We start from the raw sequence: 21,174 nt of genomic DNA on the forward strand, positions 1-21,174 counted from the left end.
TTTAGTTTCTAAGTTGTACCGCCAATATTTCCCAAGGATGTCTGATCACATACTCATTTACATACACATAGGTCATTTTGATGGTGTCTTACCTGTATTTTGTCACCTTTACCACAATTTAATATGTCAGAATTCGTGTTACTTTAACAGAGCAGTGACATACAGAAAAACTGATAAAGACTTGTACAAAACCTTGTGTTAGAAGAGAGAACCTCCATTGCTGTGAGCAAAATAACCTTGATGTATAATTTCCTTTCAGGCATTTAATAAACATATTCAATACTCAACATAAAAGATTAAAGAAAGATCACCAAATCATTAGACATAATTTTTTGGGTCAGTTAACTAAAAAAAGAAATAAAGTGGAACAATGACATTAGGAGGGATACAACACGCCTGTTGATTGAAAACACAACAGTACCTGGAGATGGAGGTTTTGTACTGGGATGTGTAACCACTAGACGCCTGTAAGTTGAAGCTATAAAGTAACAAAGACAAAAAGTCAAATGTTTCTTGCTCTGATTGAGCCGAGAACTATCATGCACAGTCATTACTGTAATATCTTTATATCATGATTTGTTGGCAAAATAAATAAATTGTTTAATAAATGAGGCCACAACAACAACTGTGAATGTATTCTTGCTAGTAAAATAAATCCCCAATTTAACACAAGACCCATGAATTCCAGATAAAAGAAGATTTAATATCATTATAGGGGATCATAAATGGTCTTTATGTCAGACTGAATGATAGCCTACAGTAAATCTGACTTAACAAGACATAGGGCTATAGCTTTTATTAAATACACAAGACTTCACTACATGTCATTGTGTCATTTCATAGATTTAAAATATGAAAATCCCCCCAGTCTGTATGAAACAACTTTAAGCAGTAGCCATGGAAGCATCAGCTGGATCTGATGTTACAGCATTACACTAATCGATTAGATACTGACTGTGGTTGAGTGGCTCCAATGATCAATGAAGGCTCTTTATTCGAACACATTCATTTGACTACCATCTCCTACAATCTCTTCAATGGAAATCTAACAGAATTCTCTCAATAACACCTTTTCTCTTAAAAAATAAAGGTTAACATTAAAATACACAACACAGTTTAAAGAATGTGGACACCCAATTCTCAGTCTTGGCTGTTCCAGCAACTTCAATGTAGACGAATATTAATGCTAACATTCTTAAGAAATCTGTGCGATTAAGCACTTCTAGAATGTAGTAATACACAATCATTAGGATCTGTGACGCTGCCGGTGCAAAAACAGCTTAAGTCATTTTTTGTGAATAACTACATAAAATCATCCTACATATTGTAAAGAATGTTCACTGAAAATATAATCTTGATTTTAATATCGACTGAGTAAGGCCATGTCAAAGATTGAAATCAAACTGTGATGCTTGATTTCTCTTAATTAGATTACAAGACTTTAGCCTGAAATTCACATACAGGGTCTAATAATCATCTGTTCTCACAAAAATTGGTGAAATAGTTGTAAGAAGAGAATGTCCACATAGTAGTGATGACCTGTGACCAATTCAATTTCAAATAAAAACAGTATTGAATAAAACCAGATATACAAATTAAAGAAAATCAACAATCACACAACAATGAAAATAAAAGACGCATCTTAACTCAAATCCATGCACTCACTGCAAAACAGGGAAAAGGGCACCTGTTCACAGAATGTTGTTCTGGAATCTGTTCAGCCTCAGGTGCCTGATTGGCTATCTGTGGCTCCAAAAGGAGCTCATTGGGCGAAGCGGCGATAGTAGGCGGACAGACAGGTGCAAAGCTGGTAGACACTGGAGCATGCTCGGCAGGAGTACTAGATGCACTGAGGTCAGAAACTGATATCAGGCCAAAGTCATAAATACACCGAGCAGCCATGTTTCAGACTGTGTGTATATATGCCTTCATTTCAAGGTTACAATTTGTAAATCACACTCATTCTCGTGCATATATAAAAACCTTGTGAGCCCAATGCAGGGATGTTCATCAAAAGTGCAGGTTAATGGATGACTAACCCATAGCTTTCTTCTGATTTCATTAGCTCAATATCGGACTGAAACAACATCACTTAACTATAAAATATATAAAATGACTATTGATTTTTATCACAGTTGGGTTACTTGGCTATATTTTACTCTGAATGAGGTGGTGCCTCGACGGCTGAGTCAACTGTAAGTGCTATTCTAGGATTAATGAACTCAATCCAGACATGAGGGCTACAATTTATCACGTGTTTGATAAGGGACAATGAACTGCAGTTGCAAGACCTCACCATAACAGAACAAATCAGGATTATGGGGTTATGTAAACCCTTTTAGTCTGTCCATAAAACACCATTTTATTCGATGGTTAGAAAGCAGAAGATTGGTGTTAAATAATAGTTCCCTGTGATAAAGGAAAACAGTACATTATTCACAGATAACACTTGTTTGATAATTGGGTATCCCCTTCAGATTTTCAAACACAATCCCATCCATGATGAAAACGTGGTGTTGTAGCCGCCCAGGCAGGAGAGAAGATAAAAGGCGGCACCTAGCAGCAGGCCTGGTGGTGTACTGATGGCTGACCCCCTTCATATGCTTCATATGAGAGATAAAACAAAGAGAGTGGATGGAACTGCTGGTTGCAGACATTTATGAAGCCTTGCAGAGGTTTTAATCACTTTCTGTTGTAAATGTGTATGCATGTTTAGGATTGTAAGTGTATAATGTGAGCAGAGCATCTCTATACGTGTAAAGGGCTTAGGGGAAGTAGGCAGTGACAGAAAGCAAACAGAGACTAGCATCTATAGCAAACAATTAAAGACATCAAAGACTATAAGCCAAAAAACAGCTAACCATTGTTATCATAAAATATTCTCACACTAACACAAGCCAGATGGTTTTCACCATTGTTTTCTTACTAGGCTACCTTTAACCTAATCCGCACACAAACCTGTTGATATTAATAAAGTACAACATGATTTGTTTCATTTATGAGCCACATATATTTAAAATGTTTTAAGTGTCAATTTCGACAAATATGTTCCAATGAGGCCACTAGGGTTTAAACTGCACACACAAACACAAAGAGGAAAGTCAAACCGTCCTGACATGTATTCTTAAACTGGCTTTGCTGTCAAATTGTTGCCCTTTAAAATCACATTAGGAAAATCTTGAATCTCAGCACAGATTCAGAGAACAATTGTGAATATTTGAAATTCAGACCACGTAAGCAGACTTCAAAAAGAGAGATTGTTATTGACAAGTGTACTAAAATACCCATGGAACAGGACCAGAGAGCAAAGGGAGTCAAGACAGACAGAGGGTGATTTCAGACAAGATACTACAGCGCCACCTGCTGGCATTATATGCTTGACACAGGGTTGGACATAGGGAAAGTGTGTTTTTGCTCAAAGCAAAGGGGTTAGTGCGACACCTCACTTAAAGCAGACTAACATTTAGACAGGCACTGTTCCTTCTTTCTGGTACATTCAGCCATGCAAATTAGCAAAGAGAATTTGCACAGAAAAGGGCAGAAAATAATAGAGAGTGGCAGAAATGAATATTCATGCATTAATAACAATTACAGACAGGTCGTTTCAAGGTCTAGTTTTTTAACACTACCCCTTAATGTAAATATATTAACTTAAGAGTTTCCCAATCAAGAATTGTTTTGAAGAGATCTGATTTTTATTTCCAAAAAGACTTAAATTTCTCATTAATTAAAATTGCCACCTTGGTTTTGAAAGATTCTGCATTTTGAGCAGTTGAGATATTAAGCTTAAAAGTTTTTACATCTATTTCACTTTGTAAATAAATATTTTTGTTTTCTGAAAAAGTCTCAAAATATACACAATGTAAAAGCAAAAAAACATCACAATCTACATATGTTGGCATAGAATAAGAATACCTAAATTTTGACAAAAATGGCAGATTTAACCATATAATTCCAAGGTGACAAATTTTTTTATTACCATTTGATTCTATTTTATCCCCAATGTACTAAATACAATTAAACATGACAGAGAAAAACATTACATGTTTAATAAATAAATGGGTTTAAAACAATCCTTACACATTAGGTCTAGTTTATAAAAAAGTTTCTAAGACCACATACACATACGACAAAAATTTCTAGAAACAAACATAGATACAGAAGATTCATAAATTGCATAGACCCAAGCTAGAACTACAGATGTACTCTGGTCTAGTTTCAATGTTTAAAAAAACTGAAACACAACTTTATGGCTAATAATAATAATAACAACAATTCAACAACTCAAAAAAACAAAAATATCATAGATAGAAAAGATAGATCAACCTCTGGCAAAGCAAGCAGAACAACCAGACATCTTTAAAATGTGAATGTTTTACCGGCATCCTGAAATGAAAGTGATAAAATGATACGAGAGAAAAGCAGCACTGCAAATGTTATGCAATAATGATTGCAAAGGTGCTTATGTAGTGTGCTTTGTTTCAGTCCATCTAAAATGTCTGATAAAAAGTGACAAATAAAAATATGTAGAAAACATGAATAACATGGCATGACATGTTCATGACATGCACATGAAGGCAGAAGTCTAAATAATATGAATAAGGATGAAGAATGAGAGGGGCCAGCCACCCAGGCCAACAAACAATCCAGTGCAGTCACACGCTCTACCCAGCATGCATTGCATGCAAGTGGGAGGTTTAGAAGGAGTGATGGGTATCAAGTGTGAAATGATAAAAGGACACTGTAAGAGCCATTAATTTACTCCATTCCAAAACAATCTAGCGCAAACCAGCCCAGAGCTAACACAATTTCCCTATGTGACAACCAGACAAGCAGAATTACCTTGAGGAAACGTCCTGGTTATTGACTCTCTACTCACAGACCTTGACTTCCGTCTCGCCTCTTATTTCTCTTTTGAAGGACATACAGACGGTCAACGCCTTGGGAGTTCTGATGGCTTCTTGTGCCTGCACCCATCCTTCAGAAACAGAGCTCTTCCCTTCAGCCACGACTGACCTAACATTATAACTTTCCTCCCAAACTAAATAAACATACACATATTTAAACCAAAGTCTTAAATCCAAATCTGAATCAGTTAAAATACTGGATTGTAAAACACAAATCTGTATAAAAAGTACAAACTGTTAAGAGGTTTTCCAGTCTAGGCTATATTTCATCTAAGATCAGTGCCATACACAAGCACAAACCAAGCACTATGATAATCAAATGACAGACACTCCTATGCAGTATACTATTTAACAGCATGTTTAGGCTAAAATAGGAAAAGTCAGAGTTGTTCCCATTTTTACTTCATGTAGTCACCCTGAGCTGTCTTTAAAAATGTCAGCTTCTAAGAAGATAAAAAATGATTTTTGGAATAAATTGCCTACAATCACTAACTGCATCTGCAAACAATTTCAACATTTGTCAAACGTATTTGGCCTTGGATAAGTGCTATCACAGTATAAAAGGTTAAACTTGGGATAATAAACATCTAAAAAACCGAGGAGCTGCTTTGTAAACTCATGGCCAAGAATAAAATGGGACTGTTTAGCCTTTAAAACCCAAATGTGCCAGCTAACCCAAAAAAACACTTTCCAGTGTCTCAGAGGGGGCCGAATGTAAAACAACTTTTTTATTCATTAATAAATAACAATCATTTAATCTTAAAACAATTATAGCTATATATTTTATCATAGTAATCATTTTTAAAGAATCCTCCAAGAAAAAGGAGATTTTCCCCTGCAGAACTAAATCAGGTATGGCTGTATTTTAACAGAATTCAAAATATTTTTTATGTTATAAAAATCACATGACTTTTGACATGCCTTTATTTAATTTACTTTTCAAACAACTTTTGTGGGTAATATATTGGGGCCACTTATAACAAAGTTAAACTTGAACTCCTCAATTGTCAAAAACTCTTTCAATTTGTTTATGTCACAGAGGAATTTGTTTTATTTGATGGATTTGAAAGACATGTGCACAGATGCAATGATGTTCACAACAACCATCAATATGCAAGCCAACAATGTGATACAAGATAGACATCTAAAATAATGCCAACGTTCCCTTTAAACAATCCTTAAACTACCATAAAATGAGCAACTATTCTAAAACTCTAAATTGTGTATACACACTGCATTCCAACAAATTAACCTGTATCCTTTCCTCTCTTACTTGCTTTGACATTCTTATTACTGCAGCCTGTCTGTGCCACCTGTCTAACTCTCTCTGTCGTAAGGCACTTATTGAGGCACGTTAAGTATTTGTGCAGACAGGCCATTGTGCCAGTTTTTCAGTTTAGCAAACCGAGGTCCTTTGAATTCAGACTCAAACTTTTCCCTGTGACATCAAGAGAGATATATAGGGAAAAAAAGGGGAAGGAAGAGAAAAGAGAGGTTGGAAAACGGGTTAGGGAACATGGCCTTCATTCCCTGCCCAACATGTGTAAGTGTAGAAATGTCTGTATTTTTATATTTTGCATAGTGTAAAATAAATGACTGAGCTAAAAATGACAAAAGAAGATTTAGGTACTACAGGGGTGTAAAGTACTATACAGGCCTAGAGTAACTGTCCCGTCTTTATCACTCCAAAATATCATTGTAATGATTGTAATCGCTGTAGTCTTGATATATACATCCAGTTTCTAAAGCCCAAACTGTACTTTTTACACCCCTGCTGTTTACTACCATAAATACATCTGAGCTGCAATAAATCTATGTGCCTGACCTCTCTGTTTAGCTTGTGTATGAGTCAAGTTCAGAACAGTAAGGGGGGGGCGGGACTAAGGGTGTTCGTCTGGAAAACTATAGAAATGTCAAATTTGTTGATCAGCCATTTGGGTTTAAGGCGCAGAGGGCGGCTTTCAGCACAGCTCAGATATGTGGCCACCAGATGCTGCTGCTAGATGCCTACCTTGATCTTCTCAGAGCATCCTCATCCGGGTCTTGCACTGCAGAAGAGAAAAGAAGACGACAGGAAATGTCAGTGGTTGGATGTTACAGTACTTCTCAAATCATAACTCAAAAGAACATTTATACACAAAGCAGGTGGACTCACAGTATTCGGTTCCAGTAACGTGGGCAAGAACGCGGAACGACTTGGACTGCAGGTGGGCGGCTCTGAGGGCCCATTCAGAGGGCCCCATATCATTAGTCTCACTGGGGATGACGGCCTGATACACTGGGGAAGCACTGTCTATAACACGGTCTTTAACTAGCAGATTACTGCAACCACAGAAAGAGCCGCATTCATCAAACACACCTGAGCATGATTGTGAATCTCAAGTGTTTCGATGCAATTTTGATGTTAAAACTTCAGAGATGCAATTTTGCATTATTATTAACACTTAGTGTAACTGCTGTCTTTTACCATTAGGGCTGTCAAACGATTAATTGTGATTAATCTCATTCATAATAAAAGTTTGTATTTACATTATATATGTCTGTGTGCTGCGCATATTCATTTCATATTTATAAACACATTCACATACATATTTCAGAAAAAAATATAAAAGAAAAAAAATAAATAACCTGTTTATATTTAAATTATTTGTAAATATAAATAAATACATCTGCATATATGCTAAATATATATATATATGTATGGGTTTATAAATACAAAATGAATATGCACAGTACACAGACATATTATGTAAACAAAAACCTTTTGTTTGGATGCAATAAATCACGATTAATCATTTGAAAGCCCTTAAGTTAACATATATGTATAAGAAACGACAGAGTCAAATATAGCCAAGAAGAATACAGAGCACACTTTCATACATATGGTACGTACAAACATCAGAGTAGAAGCATGGGCATTTTGCCCAGAAGCTTGCCAAGAAAGCACATTTTTAAAACAAATCTAGCTTTTATCTCTCACCCAGAAGAATTACAGAGTCTTGCATTCAGAAACCTTAAATCTATACTAAAAAAATCAATGAAGAGATTCTAAGTTTTCAAATCAGCAGGCCCTCCTTCTGTAAACCTAACAGGTTTCTAAAAACCTATCACTTTTAAATACAATTGCTTACTTAAATTGATAACTGCAATCAAATTGGCTTACTTTAAATGTTGGAATTGAGTTGAGTGTAACTTAAAGTACATTGAAGAACATACAAAAATTAAAATAGTAAATTGAACTAACTCAAGGCAGCAAAAACATGTTTTAGTGTATAAAGTTGACAACAAGGACAGTCACGCATCACAATCAAGTATGGAGCATTTGTCATATTGGAAAGGAATATTAGGGGTAAGAAACCAAGCTAAATGAAATGTGTCAGTTTGAATTCTCTAGTAGTATTTAAAGAATCAAAAGACAATATGCTCAAATATTAACAAAGTATAACAGTCTCGCTCATAAACAACACAAGGTGCAAAGCTGAACTTCAGAACCACTGAGGCACACATATCAAATTAGATAATGGAGTTAGAGGGAGAAATGAACAAAGAAATGATGGTAAACAGGCATGCAATGCATAAGAGAGGAAAACACAAAAGGAAAGCAAAGGTGCTCATATCAAACACATGGATTCAGGCTACTTACGATAGGGGGGAGTCAGTAAGCGCTTCATTGCTGCAGGACCATTTGTGATGCAACGCAATGGATGGACACACGAGGGGGGCAAGGTATGTGATTGATAGATGGATGGCCGATTGGGGATGGAGCGAGAGAGAAATTAGTTGAATGGAGAGCGACAGCATCATTTTAAAAATGGGTAGCCTCTGTGATTTCCATTATAAACCATATAGAAGATATGATGACTGACAGCGACAAACATGAAAATATACTCCCTTTCACTTAACATAAAGTAGACAAAATGAGCACTTTAACATCACACACGCACAACAGACCATAACTTAGCATAACCATTCTAACCAGCTAGCTCTACAGAAACTAAATACAACAATTATTAACATAAGAACTTTCACAGCATGTTTTTTCTTTATCTGCTGTATACATTCACAGGGTCAAACACTCAATGTTTTATCCTTGCTAGAACACAGACCTAATAATAAGACAAAGTTCGGACTATGATCGGACATCCTTGTGAATTCTTGAGCCTTTAGCATTTAGCAGATAGCGCTGGCCAGGCCAAGCATTGCTGTTTGGCGGGCGTTATTGCGCCGTGGTGTCATGCAGGTTATGGGAGAAGACAGTTAGGTGCAGGAGGTCTTACCCGGACATCTCGCTACCTCTGGCCTGGGACTGACCAGCAATAGCATCCATGATAGCATCCTGGGAGTACATGCTGATAGGAGTGTTGTATTGAGCGTGGATGATGGTGGCCTTGCCTCCAGGCCCCTTCACTTCTATGGGCTTGTTGGTGGAGAGTGCAGTGTCCTTCAGAGCTATGGGGTTGAAGCTGGGCATATACTCAGTGCTGTGCCAGTGAGGAAGGGGTGAGAAGAGATCATTAGGAAGAGAAAGAAAGGACGACAATTAGAGGGAGTGTGTAAAGTTAATTGGGATTGAAAACTAAGAAAGGTGTTACAGGTGAGACAAAGGTACATTTTGTATGGTAATAGATAAATGATTATCGACAATAAAAGTTTAATTTTAAAGTGATCTATTAACTAATCCAATATTTCACCCAGAAAAATAGATAACTAAAGCATGTAGAACAACATCACACACAAATTATGACAATAAAATTATCCAAAATCAACAATTAAAATAGGTTTGATGAAAGAGTTCAGCAAGCAAACCTCTAGACCCCTAACACACAAACACACACACACGCGCATATATCACTGTACACACACTATAGCACAATGCCAGCTGGGATTAGTCATGGATATTACAAGGACGTGTGTTTATATATACCCAGCACTGGAAGACTACGTCGCTAAATTCTGATACGTTTTTCTGTATACTTTGTTGTCATAGACATTTATGCTAAGCATTAGTACACCATTAAAGCAAGCTTTGATGGCATGGTAAGACAAATCTCACTAACCACACTTTATTGTCGATAACCTACGCAGTTCCAAACAATTCCATGCATGAATACCACACAGAGCACTAAAACGTTATGCCAGTAGGCTGTTACTAACTTGGCAGATGTGTTGGTAATGACCTACAGTGGCAGAAAGAAACAGAGAGAAGGGAAGTGGTTAGCAACTCATTCAAGTTTTAACACACAGGGGTTGTGCGAACAAAAGTCCTTCGAGGTGATGATTTTCTCAGATATTTAAAAGTGCAGTGTCACTCAGTGTGTAATTTGTGTGTCACTAGTGGTAGCAAAAAAATAAACAAATAAAGAAACAATTTGCTATTCTGTTTGATGCCAGTGAAGCTGAAATTTGAGGAATGGTTCACCCGAAAATGAACTTTTACTCACGGTCATGCAACCTTTGGTGACTTTCTTTTTTAAACACAAACATATCACGGCTCTTCTCGTTATGCTAATGGATGGTTTAAAAACACACATATGTGATGGATAACAAAACCAGTCTTAAGTAGCACAGGAACATCCTGATTACCAACTTCAAAGGCGATTTTCTCAATATTTAGCTTTTTTGCACCCTCAGATTCAAGCTTTCCAAACAGTTGTTGTTCCGCCAGATAGTGTCCTATGCTAACAAACCATATATCAATAGAAAGCTTATTTCTTCAGCTTTCAGATGATGTAAAAATCTCAATTTCGAAACATTTAGACTGGTTTTGTTGTCCAGGGTCACACATATCAATCATAAAATCTATCCATATCTAAAGTGGTCTTTAAAGTGAAACAATGGGTTTGTGCAAGAATAATTTATATTTCAAACTTCTTAACTATAAGCTTCAGAAAGCAAGTCACACCTAGGATGGCATAAGAGTAAGTACATTTTCATTTTGGGGTGAACTATTCCTTTAAGGCAGAGGTCCTCAAAGAGAATATGTGTGGGACTTGCTTGATGTCAAAAGAGTTATTACGAGAGTAAGTGTGGGACCATATTGATGTTAAAAGAGTTATAAAGCGTGATTTGTTATAAAAACAGATAAACCGATCCTCGCGCAGACGGACACATCTAAAGAGTGAGCACAACGTTTTAGACAGCGTGTGGTCCTAAAATGAACATATACACAGAATTGCAGTATTTAAAAACACTTGTTCCTACAAGAATTCACAATGTTTTTCTCAATGTGGAACAATAAAAGTAAGTTAAATATAATATATGTTTTATATTATAGATATTGGTTGGACTTTGTGTGCGCCAAATCTGTGGTTGCAGTGATTTTGTTTTGGAAACTTCAAAAAACTGCACCTTAATTTTGCCTAAATTTACTTTGCTGATCTACCTGAGATTTACTCATGTATAAATACTGTGATGTCCTTACTCTGTTTATTGGAATTGCACATTAAGTAACATGAAAGAGTCTTGGTAATGTAACGGAGTAGTTGGAAAACTGAACCCTGACATTCCATGACCGTTTATAGAGAACGGCAACAGGTGTTCTCACTCCTGTCTCTATGGCGACTGTGTAACCGTATCAGTCGATGACATGGGATTTTCTCTGTGCCGTGGTGCACGTTAAGAGGTATATCAAAACATGTGACATAGGGTAGATAGAGAGGGTACACTACGCAGTCATCCATTTGATATTCCACCAAAGCAACACTGCTATTGCATTACGCTGCAGAATGCAATGAAGCTGTAGTACGATATAGTGCTTCCATTGTATTTTTACTCTCCAAATACTGAATAATTTCATGTCTGTTAGTCTCACAATACGATTATATGAGCATATTATCCAATTTAGAATACATGAAGGAGGACTGCAATAAGAAAACCTCAAATCAGCCACCTTACAAATTCCTTCACAGTCTTGAAGCAATATGGGTCTTTCAATATCTTCCTATTACTGGTGGGGAATAGGGTGACCTCAACAGATGTATTATCTGGTTTCTGAATGTTGCATGCTTGCTGTCATTCTTCTGTCAGAGGGGACTTAGCAACCACGTGGGACTACAACTCTATGCATGATTACATACCCACTAGGCATGCCTGACCCCATGTTCTTAGCCCTCTCCTGTAGCATGGACATCTCATTCAGTGTCTCGGCAGAATACAGACCAATGGGGGAGTTATACTGTTGCCTTTTTTGCATGGACGAGGATTTGTCCCCGGGAACAGGTAAATGACTTTGAACAAGCAAAGACGGATCTCCACTACTGCTCATGCTATAGGACAGGTTGGTGTGTCTGCTGGTCTCAGAAGCTGAGAGACACACGTTCATTTGCACTGGCTGATCCTTAAAGAAGCATGTAAATTAATAATTTAACAACTTTTAAAAAAAGGATACATTTCCTCATAAATAACATTTTAAGCAAACTATTCATGAAGTTCTACAATGCATTAAGTCAGCATGGAATGTGTTTACTAATCATGAGTAAAAGTTGAAAGTGAACTGTTTTCTGGAGTATACCACCAGAGGGCGTCCGATGCTTTTATGACAAGATGCAGAAAATGTATGAGGGCCACTGTGAGTTGAGGGAAATCTCTACAAAGTCCTCTTAATATAAGCCTGTCCCCTTCTAAACCCAAAATTAGATGACGTTTACTCTAAAGCCTATAGTCTCCATGATTCTCTGTGAGAATGTATAATGGAAGATGACTTCGGTTTGGTGTAAATGTGTGTGAATGCATGAGCAAAGGGCATATTTTGTATTCAGATTTCAGGACCATGAAAGAGCAGACCTTCTGATGGGCGATCATAGGCAAAGGAGAGTCAATCCTTGGTGTACCCATGGGAACTGGGGTGGGCCGCTTTGACCTGTGATAAAACAGTGCAAACATAAGGAATAATTAAAGTGTGCTTGGATTACATCTTCATTACAATCAGAAGAATTTGATAGAATATTTGATTAAGAAACTACCAGTGTACCAGGAATATACTGCATGTGAACCATATCATGAATTACATTTTGTGGACCTGATCGACACAGCTATAGCCTTTATAGAGTTGAGCAAAATATCTTCACGTACAGTAGGGCTGCAATATTATGAATTGTTGATTATTTACCTGAATATTGAAATAGCGATTATGATTGTCGAGTAATAGATTTTACTTTAAAGCTTTGAAATATTTTATAACTTACTGTGAAACAGCTGCATTCCATATTCTTTCTACAAACATTCAAAACTAAATAATATAATGTAAATAACAAATAATCATGGGAGATATGTTCTTAGTAAAAAAATATAAAACAAATGGCTAAAGGACACGTCAACATAATAATTCTCTGATTTGCCACTGTATTCTGTGCCCAAACTCAGGGCTGAAACACACAGAAACGAGCGCAAATGGACAGCTGTAATTTAGGCTTTCGATGATTATGTAATTGTTTCATGCGTTGTTGTGAATTGTAATCCCAAATAGTTTTCCGATTAATTGTGCAGCGCAATTTACACGTCTTGCAACTTTCAATTTGGTTTCACTGAGATTGAACCCCATCGTCATAATATCAACACAATGAATCCTATCAACAATGGAAGACTTATTGCAACTATCAGAACTGACAGCTTTTTCAAATGAAATCTTTTTGGTGCAAACTTTTTTTTTAAACACTGCTTGCCTTGAGGCACACAAAAGGATGATATTGTTTAGCTTTTTATTGTAAAAGTTTGGTACTCCTTGTAATATCACGAAGGTAGATAACAAACAAACAAAACTCAACATAAATAGTAGGTGTCAAAAGCTGTCAATATAAGAGTATGGGCATGAGCACAAAACCTAGCACCAACCCAAATAAGACACATGGGCAATTCCAGCGTTATGGACATGACATTTTGCGTTATTGAAGTGACATAAAAATGCTCAGAGAATGAATTTGTTGTGATTATATTGAACTACGGATTCTATTTTACTGAACCCTTTTTGATAGAGTCTAAACATCAAAAAATGTCAGTCTATGAAAAAAAAAAAATTAAAAGGGAAATAAACAAGTGTTATGGATGTGACAAAAAAGGACTCGTTTTTTGAGAGACGACAAACTTTGAAGGATTTCTTTAAAATAAAATGCACAATCCTGAAGCAATAATACCCAAATGAATGGAGAAGGGATGCCTCTTTATAGAACATAAAATAGTTTCTTTATATTAATTTTCATGTATCCATTTATGAGCAATATGTAGTGACAATCCTGAAAAAGAAAAAAAATCATGCACTAAAAATAAAACAAATGCTTTACAAATTTGATGAGAGATCTCACATGGGTATTTTGAAGTTGTTAAAATTTGTGCTGTTACCATAGTAAAAACCGCTGGTAAAACCTTTTTTTTTTCGGGTATGGTTCAAAATTTTCACGGAATTGTCCACATGGAGAACACTTTTACACTCTCATCCCATCGCTTCTTGTTCCTAAATCCACAAGGAATCTGAGATCTTTTTTAACTGCTAAAGTGAAGTAATCCAGAGGTTGTGCACAAAAATCTGAAATGAAGCCAACAGCTTTTGCTCATGATAGTGTGAATCTGCAGTAAACCTGACTTAAGTGCTGAAGATACATAAGAATTGCAAACTGGGATATAAAGATCAGGGATGATTTCAGAAATTCAAAAAAAACCTGATCTCATAAATAACTGATGCAGTTCATGCCGTATATATTCTAACCATGGTTTTCTACTCCTAAGGTTCATATATTAAACACAACAACTCTGAAATCTTAAAGTAAGCCAGACATATGAGATCTATTTGCTTGCTGTGTGCTCCAATATATGTTGCACTGGTTTTGATTTTTGCAGTCTGTGGGGGATTTTCAGACTTAATGTGACACTGGCACCCACAAAAACAGATCTATATCAGATATCACCGATACAGTATAAACAACCTCTAGTACTGCATCACTCCCTTAAAGGGCCAGCATGACATTTTTATAGGATCTATTGACAGAAATGCAATATAATATACATAATGTCTTCAGAGCGTTATGTTTTTTATTACCTTAGAATGAGCTATTTCTATCTACATACACCGCGGGTCCCCTTCCATAGAATTCACCATGTTGTTTACAGTAGCCCTAAACAGACAAACTGCTCTACAGAATGTTACGTAAATACATTATCTCCTTCGTCAAAGAACCAAAAACATGACGACATCTTAGTGCTGTGTCAGCCACCATAGTGCTTCAAAGGGGAGGGTGGAGTGAGCCGTTGGTTGCAATTCGCAACCTTACCACTAGATGCTGCTAAAATTTATACACTTTATTAACAGGAGAACCCCCTTCAATCTGTGTCACACACTGTGCTTATTAACATACATGGTGAGTGTATGCAAGCATGTGTGGAGGCTGTCTGACCATAAGTAAGAGCACTGGGCTGGAAAATAGCTGATCTTATGTGCGAAGCCAAAATTGAGTGAATGGACATTAGCCAGAGGCTATGTAGGAAACAGAAGAAGCTTCATCTTTAATCCGTAGCCAGTGATTTTTGAGGTAGTCGTCCTTGTAACCAATACGCTGCTGTAGGTGCCAGTAGGTTTCCTGCTTTATTCATAAATACACTGCCACGCTTGCCGATCAATGCCGATATTTTTGGCATCTTCAATGGTAATTCGGAGATTCTTTATATTTTAAGGAATAAACAGAAATCTGTTGCAGTGAGAGGGTGTTTGGATAAACAAGACTCATCAGATCATGAGGAAAAAGTCTGTGTGTGCATTTGTGAACAATCGAATAAAAAACCTCAGAGGTCATAAAAATGTGTCATATCAGGTCTACACTTGATATCATCGGTCAATTCAGACTAACACAGAAAATAGGAAGCCAATTAACTCACATGACCTTTTCCTAGCTAAACATGTAAATCATCTTATCTTCTGGACATACACACAATCTCGGTCACATGTAAGTGATTTACTGAAGCTGTTGTCTGTTAACAGTTCATTGAATTTTACAGCGTGAGTAAATGCCAGATTTTAGATAAGAAACCATGGATTTTTGAAAGCCATGTTCAATCTAAGGTAAAATAAACCAAGAAAAACAAATATTTGCTAGATTAGTGCAAAGTGACCTGTGGAAGGTGCAATTGGATTGGACTGACCAAATTTAAACATGTAAAGGTTTATTCTTGCCACAATTGTTTTAATTCTGACCTTTCTTAATTATTTATGATCATACATGGCACCTGGCTCAAAAATCTAAGGAGGCGAAATCTATAAGAACTGACATTGTGCAATATTTATAGGATGAGGAAACAACTGGGTTTAGCTGTCAGTGAATACACAGTTCACTATAAGCCTATGGTTGCCGTTGCCAAGAGAGATGAGGGACGAGTGTAAACATGACAGACCATTTCATTATCCTCACCAGAATGAAAGTCTACAATAAACTCAGGAAAATCATCCTGGGATTTTATCCTTGACCTGACAATGTCATTTTAACTAGGATGGATGATTATATCACAGACTGTCTCCCAAATATCCCCAGATACTAAATGTGTCTTGTAGTATCTTGCACAGTATTGAATATTCTATTACTGCCTTCCGTGTCATCATTCAGAGCCTTGTAGAACATGTGCAGCACGTTTCGAGGTTTAGGAAATATGTGTTTTAACAGAAATACATGAAGGAAAATCAGCTTAGCAGATGTTGCCTTATGAGCCAATTATTTGTGACATTATTTTGAATTGCATCAGTAATTTAATAGGTAAGAAATCATATCAACTTACAGTTCAAGGTAGAACACACTTGTTGAACATCTTATCTATAATAACTTATAAGCTAAATAATGCTATTTTGTGCTACATTTGAGATCTAATGGCCCTACAGTTGGGTTGGAACCTATATGCTATGCTAGACCAGCAAAAACCAGTTTAGACCATCATTGAGACCATTCCTGACATATAGAGAATTTTGCCTGCAAAAACGGAAGGGTCATGACCACCATTTTTATAGCATCTTTATATAGATCTGCAACAACACTTCACAAAAAAAGACATGTGCGTGCTTAAACACCCTACACCCACGCATCACCCACAAAGTAGCACTGCACTGTACCTTTGCATGGTGAGAGCCATATTGAAAGTGGCAGACTTGATCTTGTTTTGGGCCTCCAGGTGTGTCATCCCCTCTGTGCTAACTCCATCAATAGCCACGATGATGTCACCCTGATTTAGGCTGCTCAATGCTGCCTTGCTCCCTGGTGTAATCTGTCACAAGAAACATTTAAATGAAATTCTGATGGGTCATCGTATCCATGAACACAATATTTTAACATCCAACCGCAAAATAAAAATGTACTTGTTGACAAATTTTTCTTGCTTGTGGCTCTGATCGATTGCATTTGTGAACAGAAGCGAAACAAAAGTGAAGACATAAAGTGACTACTTAATAAAATTAGTATTTAATAAAACTGTGATGGTTAATCCATGACAGCTGGGTAAACACTGAGATCTCAAGCACACGTCTGGCATGCTGCATTAACAGATAATGTGTTCCTCCTATCTGCTAAAAATAAGAATGCGATCTTAAAGTTATGGCACTCTATTATGGCTATAGATGCTAACCAAATTCTACATAATGTGTATTTATATTAGTAGCACAATGAGTTATACGAATAAATACCCCCTATTTAAATTACAATACTTAAAAAGATGATGATTTTTTTAATTGTAAAGTATGTACAGTACACATTATCGAAGTACGTGATGTAATGCTCTATATTTATATCAACCTTTGCGTCCACAAAACATGCTTTATAAGTACATTACACAAATATGCACAGTTGCAGACCAAAATATTTAACTTGAAATATTGAAAGAAATAAAAAAGAAAACATTACATATCATCCCTGTCCTTTCAAAACCTTTTTTGTCCAAATTCACATGTTTTTAAGGAAACATAGTATTTTTTCAATGATTAAATGCTGTTTTGTCAAAGTTGACACAATTTTTAATACCTTTTGTTGGTAAGAACCAAGTGGCAAACATAAAGGGTGACTAATTATAATGACAAAAAATAAAAAGCAAGAGATATGGATATACAAGGTTTCAGAACAACAACAGCGATATGTAACATTGTCTTAATGTTGATGTTTCTTGCCTGCTTCACATTTTACCTCAAAATCCAAAATGATTTATTTTCTTAAAGAAAACAAGTATTAGGTTTATAATAATGGTTTTATTATGATATGTAAGAGTCTGTGTTGACACTTCTAAATCTGGTTAGACTTTTAGCTGTATTATTTGGGTTGCCTCACCAGCCAACCCCATGTACTTAACCTTAAGGAACTGTATGAGCAGTCTCATCTGTTTAAATGCTGATGTGAATGCAAAAGCAAGCATTTCAGATTTTCATCTCTTCTGGCTGAATGAGGAAGTTTTGACACTGTGTCATGTTTTCTTTCTTATGGGACTGTTAGCAAAACTCCCTTTGGGAGGTGTAGAAGAGCTCTTTTTCAGTGTATTTTTCTCTGTTTTGATTGAATTCAAATAAATGAATGCGTGTGCGTCTGAGTCAAGGCTTTAGAGTCAGATGATTCACTGCCAACATTCCAAAGCCTATTTCAAAAGCTTAAGAAATTATTCAACAGGCAAATTGAAAAAATGAACAATGTGTCAAGAGCATTAAAGGTTGCCATTTAGCAGACAGCTTACAGTGCAACAACTGCATTTACAGCTCTCTTCAGAAACAAGGGGTTAAGTCTTTCATTTGAACTCTCAGGCCCGGTTTCACAGACAGGGCTAAATTTAAGTCAGGACTAACTCTTAGTTAAATTAGGATATTTAAATAACATTTTTTTACATGCCTAAGTAAAAAAAATACTGATGTGCCTCTTAAGACGAAACAATGGCACTGACATATTTTAAGATGTTTTAGGGCAAGTTATTTCCAGTTAAGACAGATCAAACAATCATTTTAGTCAGGGACTACATTTACATTTAGGCCCGGTTTCACAGACAAAGGTTTAAAGCTACTCCCAGACTAAAATGTATGTGTGACCTGTCTTAACTGAATATAACTTAAAATAAATCAGTGCCATTGATTTGTCTCGAGATGCCCACCAGTAATGTATTCTTTTAAGGTTTCTTATAAAAGCGACATAAATATGTTAATTCAGCCAAGGCATAGTCCTGGCTTAAGCTAAGAAGTGTCTGTGAAACCGGGCCTTAGTCATTTAGCAGATGCTTTTATCCAAAGTGACTTACAAATGAGGTAAACAATGGAAGCAATTGGAAAAACATAAGGACAAAAACAGCATAAGTGCAATATAACTGGTCTCATATAGCCTACCACAGTGTACAAAGCTATGTTTTTTATTGTATATATATATATATAGAAAGAGTAGAAAAGACTAGCTTTAAGCTTTGTCTGTGAAACCTGGCATCAATATTAATCATTGTAAATCCCCAGTCGCTGGGCTCCCCTTACATACTCACTCCCAGCCATGACAATTCATATCTATAACTTTGCTACTCATATAAAAGAAAAAAAAATATGGTTATATAACTAGTAAAAAGATTAGAACCAGCACATTTCAAGATATTTGATTACTAGAGCTGAATGACCCACACAGAATCTGTAACAACTTTACAAGTCACACATTTCTTCTTAAAACATTTATTTTACACATCTTATATTCATTTGTATGCACAACTAGCACAAAAAAAATAAAAATATATATTTTGTATCCACTTTTAGAGGAAGAACTTGCAGCAAGTGGGTGCCGTGTCCATGTGTAATATCTTTAAAATCATTGGCCTGCAACAGCTGTGCTTCCACTACTGTGGTCACGTCCACACTGTATGTCTTTAATGTGATCAGTGCAATCTGACACCAGGATGGTCTATCTATCATGACACCTTTCAGCAGTACATACTAAAGAAAGAATATCATATGCTTTGGTTGTTCCTATTGAAGAACACAGAGTGTTTGATAATCATATCAAAAGCCCGAGTTCTAGTTCTGCGTAGGACTCTACGTTTATACTTCTACGTCGTTGTCCGCGTCAACAGGCAATGACCACTAGTCATTGTTGTGACCACACGCGAGTTGCTTGTATAACCACCAAGACAAGAGCCGAAGAAGAAGGAGCTTGTTTGAGAAGCATTAGGATTGATAGCGGCAAGTAAACGGTCACTTTTGTTGCAGATTTGAGATGTTTAATACAGAAGCACAAATATTTTACAAAGATTATTCATTTGGAAATGCGTTTGAGTAAACATGACTCAATCGCTGAGTTTTTTTACCTGAGATAGGGGTTCAAACAGACCAATCCCAGCGCTTGCGGTCCACGTAGGGTCCGCGTTGAGTTGATGCATTTTTACAATTTTTGGAGAGGTGTGCGTCAGGCTAGTGTGCAGGGTATGCGGCTCTGCGCAAGCTACACCGTAGGTTACTACGTAGGTCCTACGCACGACTAAAATTTACGCTTTACTCATCTCAGATTCTTTCTGTCTGTTTAAGAACCAACTACACACTCCTTTCAAAGTGCAGAGCTCTGGCACAATTAACACAAGTCTGTCACATATGCTTATTTAAGTGTAGCCTTGTAAGAATAAACCTAGCCATTAATACTGGGTTAAATGGAGGTTGAAAGAGCTATAAAACATTCTGCTCAGACCTAATTGTGTGGTGGGGTGTAAGAGTCGTCTTCATCCATAAATGTCATTTTTAATTGTGATGTGTCTCCTGCCACCTCCAGAAAACCAACTGTGATGACATTGTGACACGTAATGCATTTGTGACAGTAAAGCACAACCGCAACGGCAACTACTACAGTTCTGATCTTTTAGCCAACCATGTGAAACTAAATAAATGCGACTTAAACTATGCATGTGTGAAACAGGCTATTTGTTGAACTATTTAAATAATACAGGAGGTACAAGCTTTTGCTAAGCAGTGCAAATCAAGTAAAACCCTAATTGTGGAAGGTAAAACTGAATCAAATATTAATAACAATCACACAATTCAGATATTTCAGTATGCACTGATAGTGTTGCTTTGTTCCGGGTTTAGCTAAACTAACGGCGGGGGAAAAGGAAGAGTGCATGAGAAAACAAAGGCTTGAAGAGAGTAAGGGAGGATTACTACGGCTGGCACACAAAACACGCATTAAGTCCGCCTCTCTCAGTTCATTAGAATTGATGCCAGGGTGAATGAGTGGCTGATATGCCGGCTCAAATCTCCCGTCCACTCTCAACTGCACAAAGGAGCTGTTCTACGGGTCAAGTTAATCACAGGGCA

The 21,174-nt window shown here is 36.6% G+C and overlaps 1 protein-coding gene across 11 annotated transcripts in view; it reads right to left on the reverse strand.

The window, feature by feature from the left end:
• Positions 1–21,174, reverse strand: part of ldb3a (LIM domain binding 3a) — a 33,493-nt gene that overhangs the window by 3,422 nt on the left and 8,897 nt on the right. For 4 of the 11 annotated variants that reach the window (XM_056760519.1, XM_056760521.1, XM_056760520.1 and 1 more), the window contains exons 3-7: positions 16,987–17,138; positions 12,690–12,765; positions 11,984–12,243; positions 1,688–1,849; positions 422–478 (exon numbers count right to left, since the gene is read on the reverse strand). In XM_056760519.1, coding sequence (XP_056616497.1) covers positions 422–478; positions 1,688–1,849; positions 11,984–12,243; positions 12,690–12,765; positions 16,987–17,138 — 707 coding nt within the window. Of the gene's footprint in view, positions 1–421; positions 479–1,687; positions 1,850–8,550; positions 8,581–9,184; positions 9,389–9,964; positions 10,087–11,983; positions 12,244–12,689; positions 12,766–16,986; positions 17,139–21,174 lie in introns of those variants that run through there. The other 7 variants (XM_056760523.1, XM_056760524.1, XM_056760525.1 and 4 more) reach the window with 7 other exon arrangements.

The sequence above is a fragment of the Triplophysa dalaica genome, chromosome 11 (genome assembly GCF_015846415.1).
Source record: "Triplophysa dalaica isolate WHDGS20190420 chromosome 11, ASM1584641v1, whole genome shotgun sequence".
In the NCBI taxonomy this organism is placed as follows: Eukaryota; Metazoa; Chordata; class Actinopteri; order Cypriniformes; family Nemacheilidae; genus Triplophysa; species Triplophysa dalaica.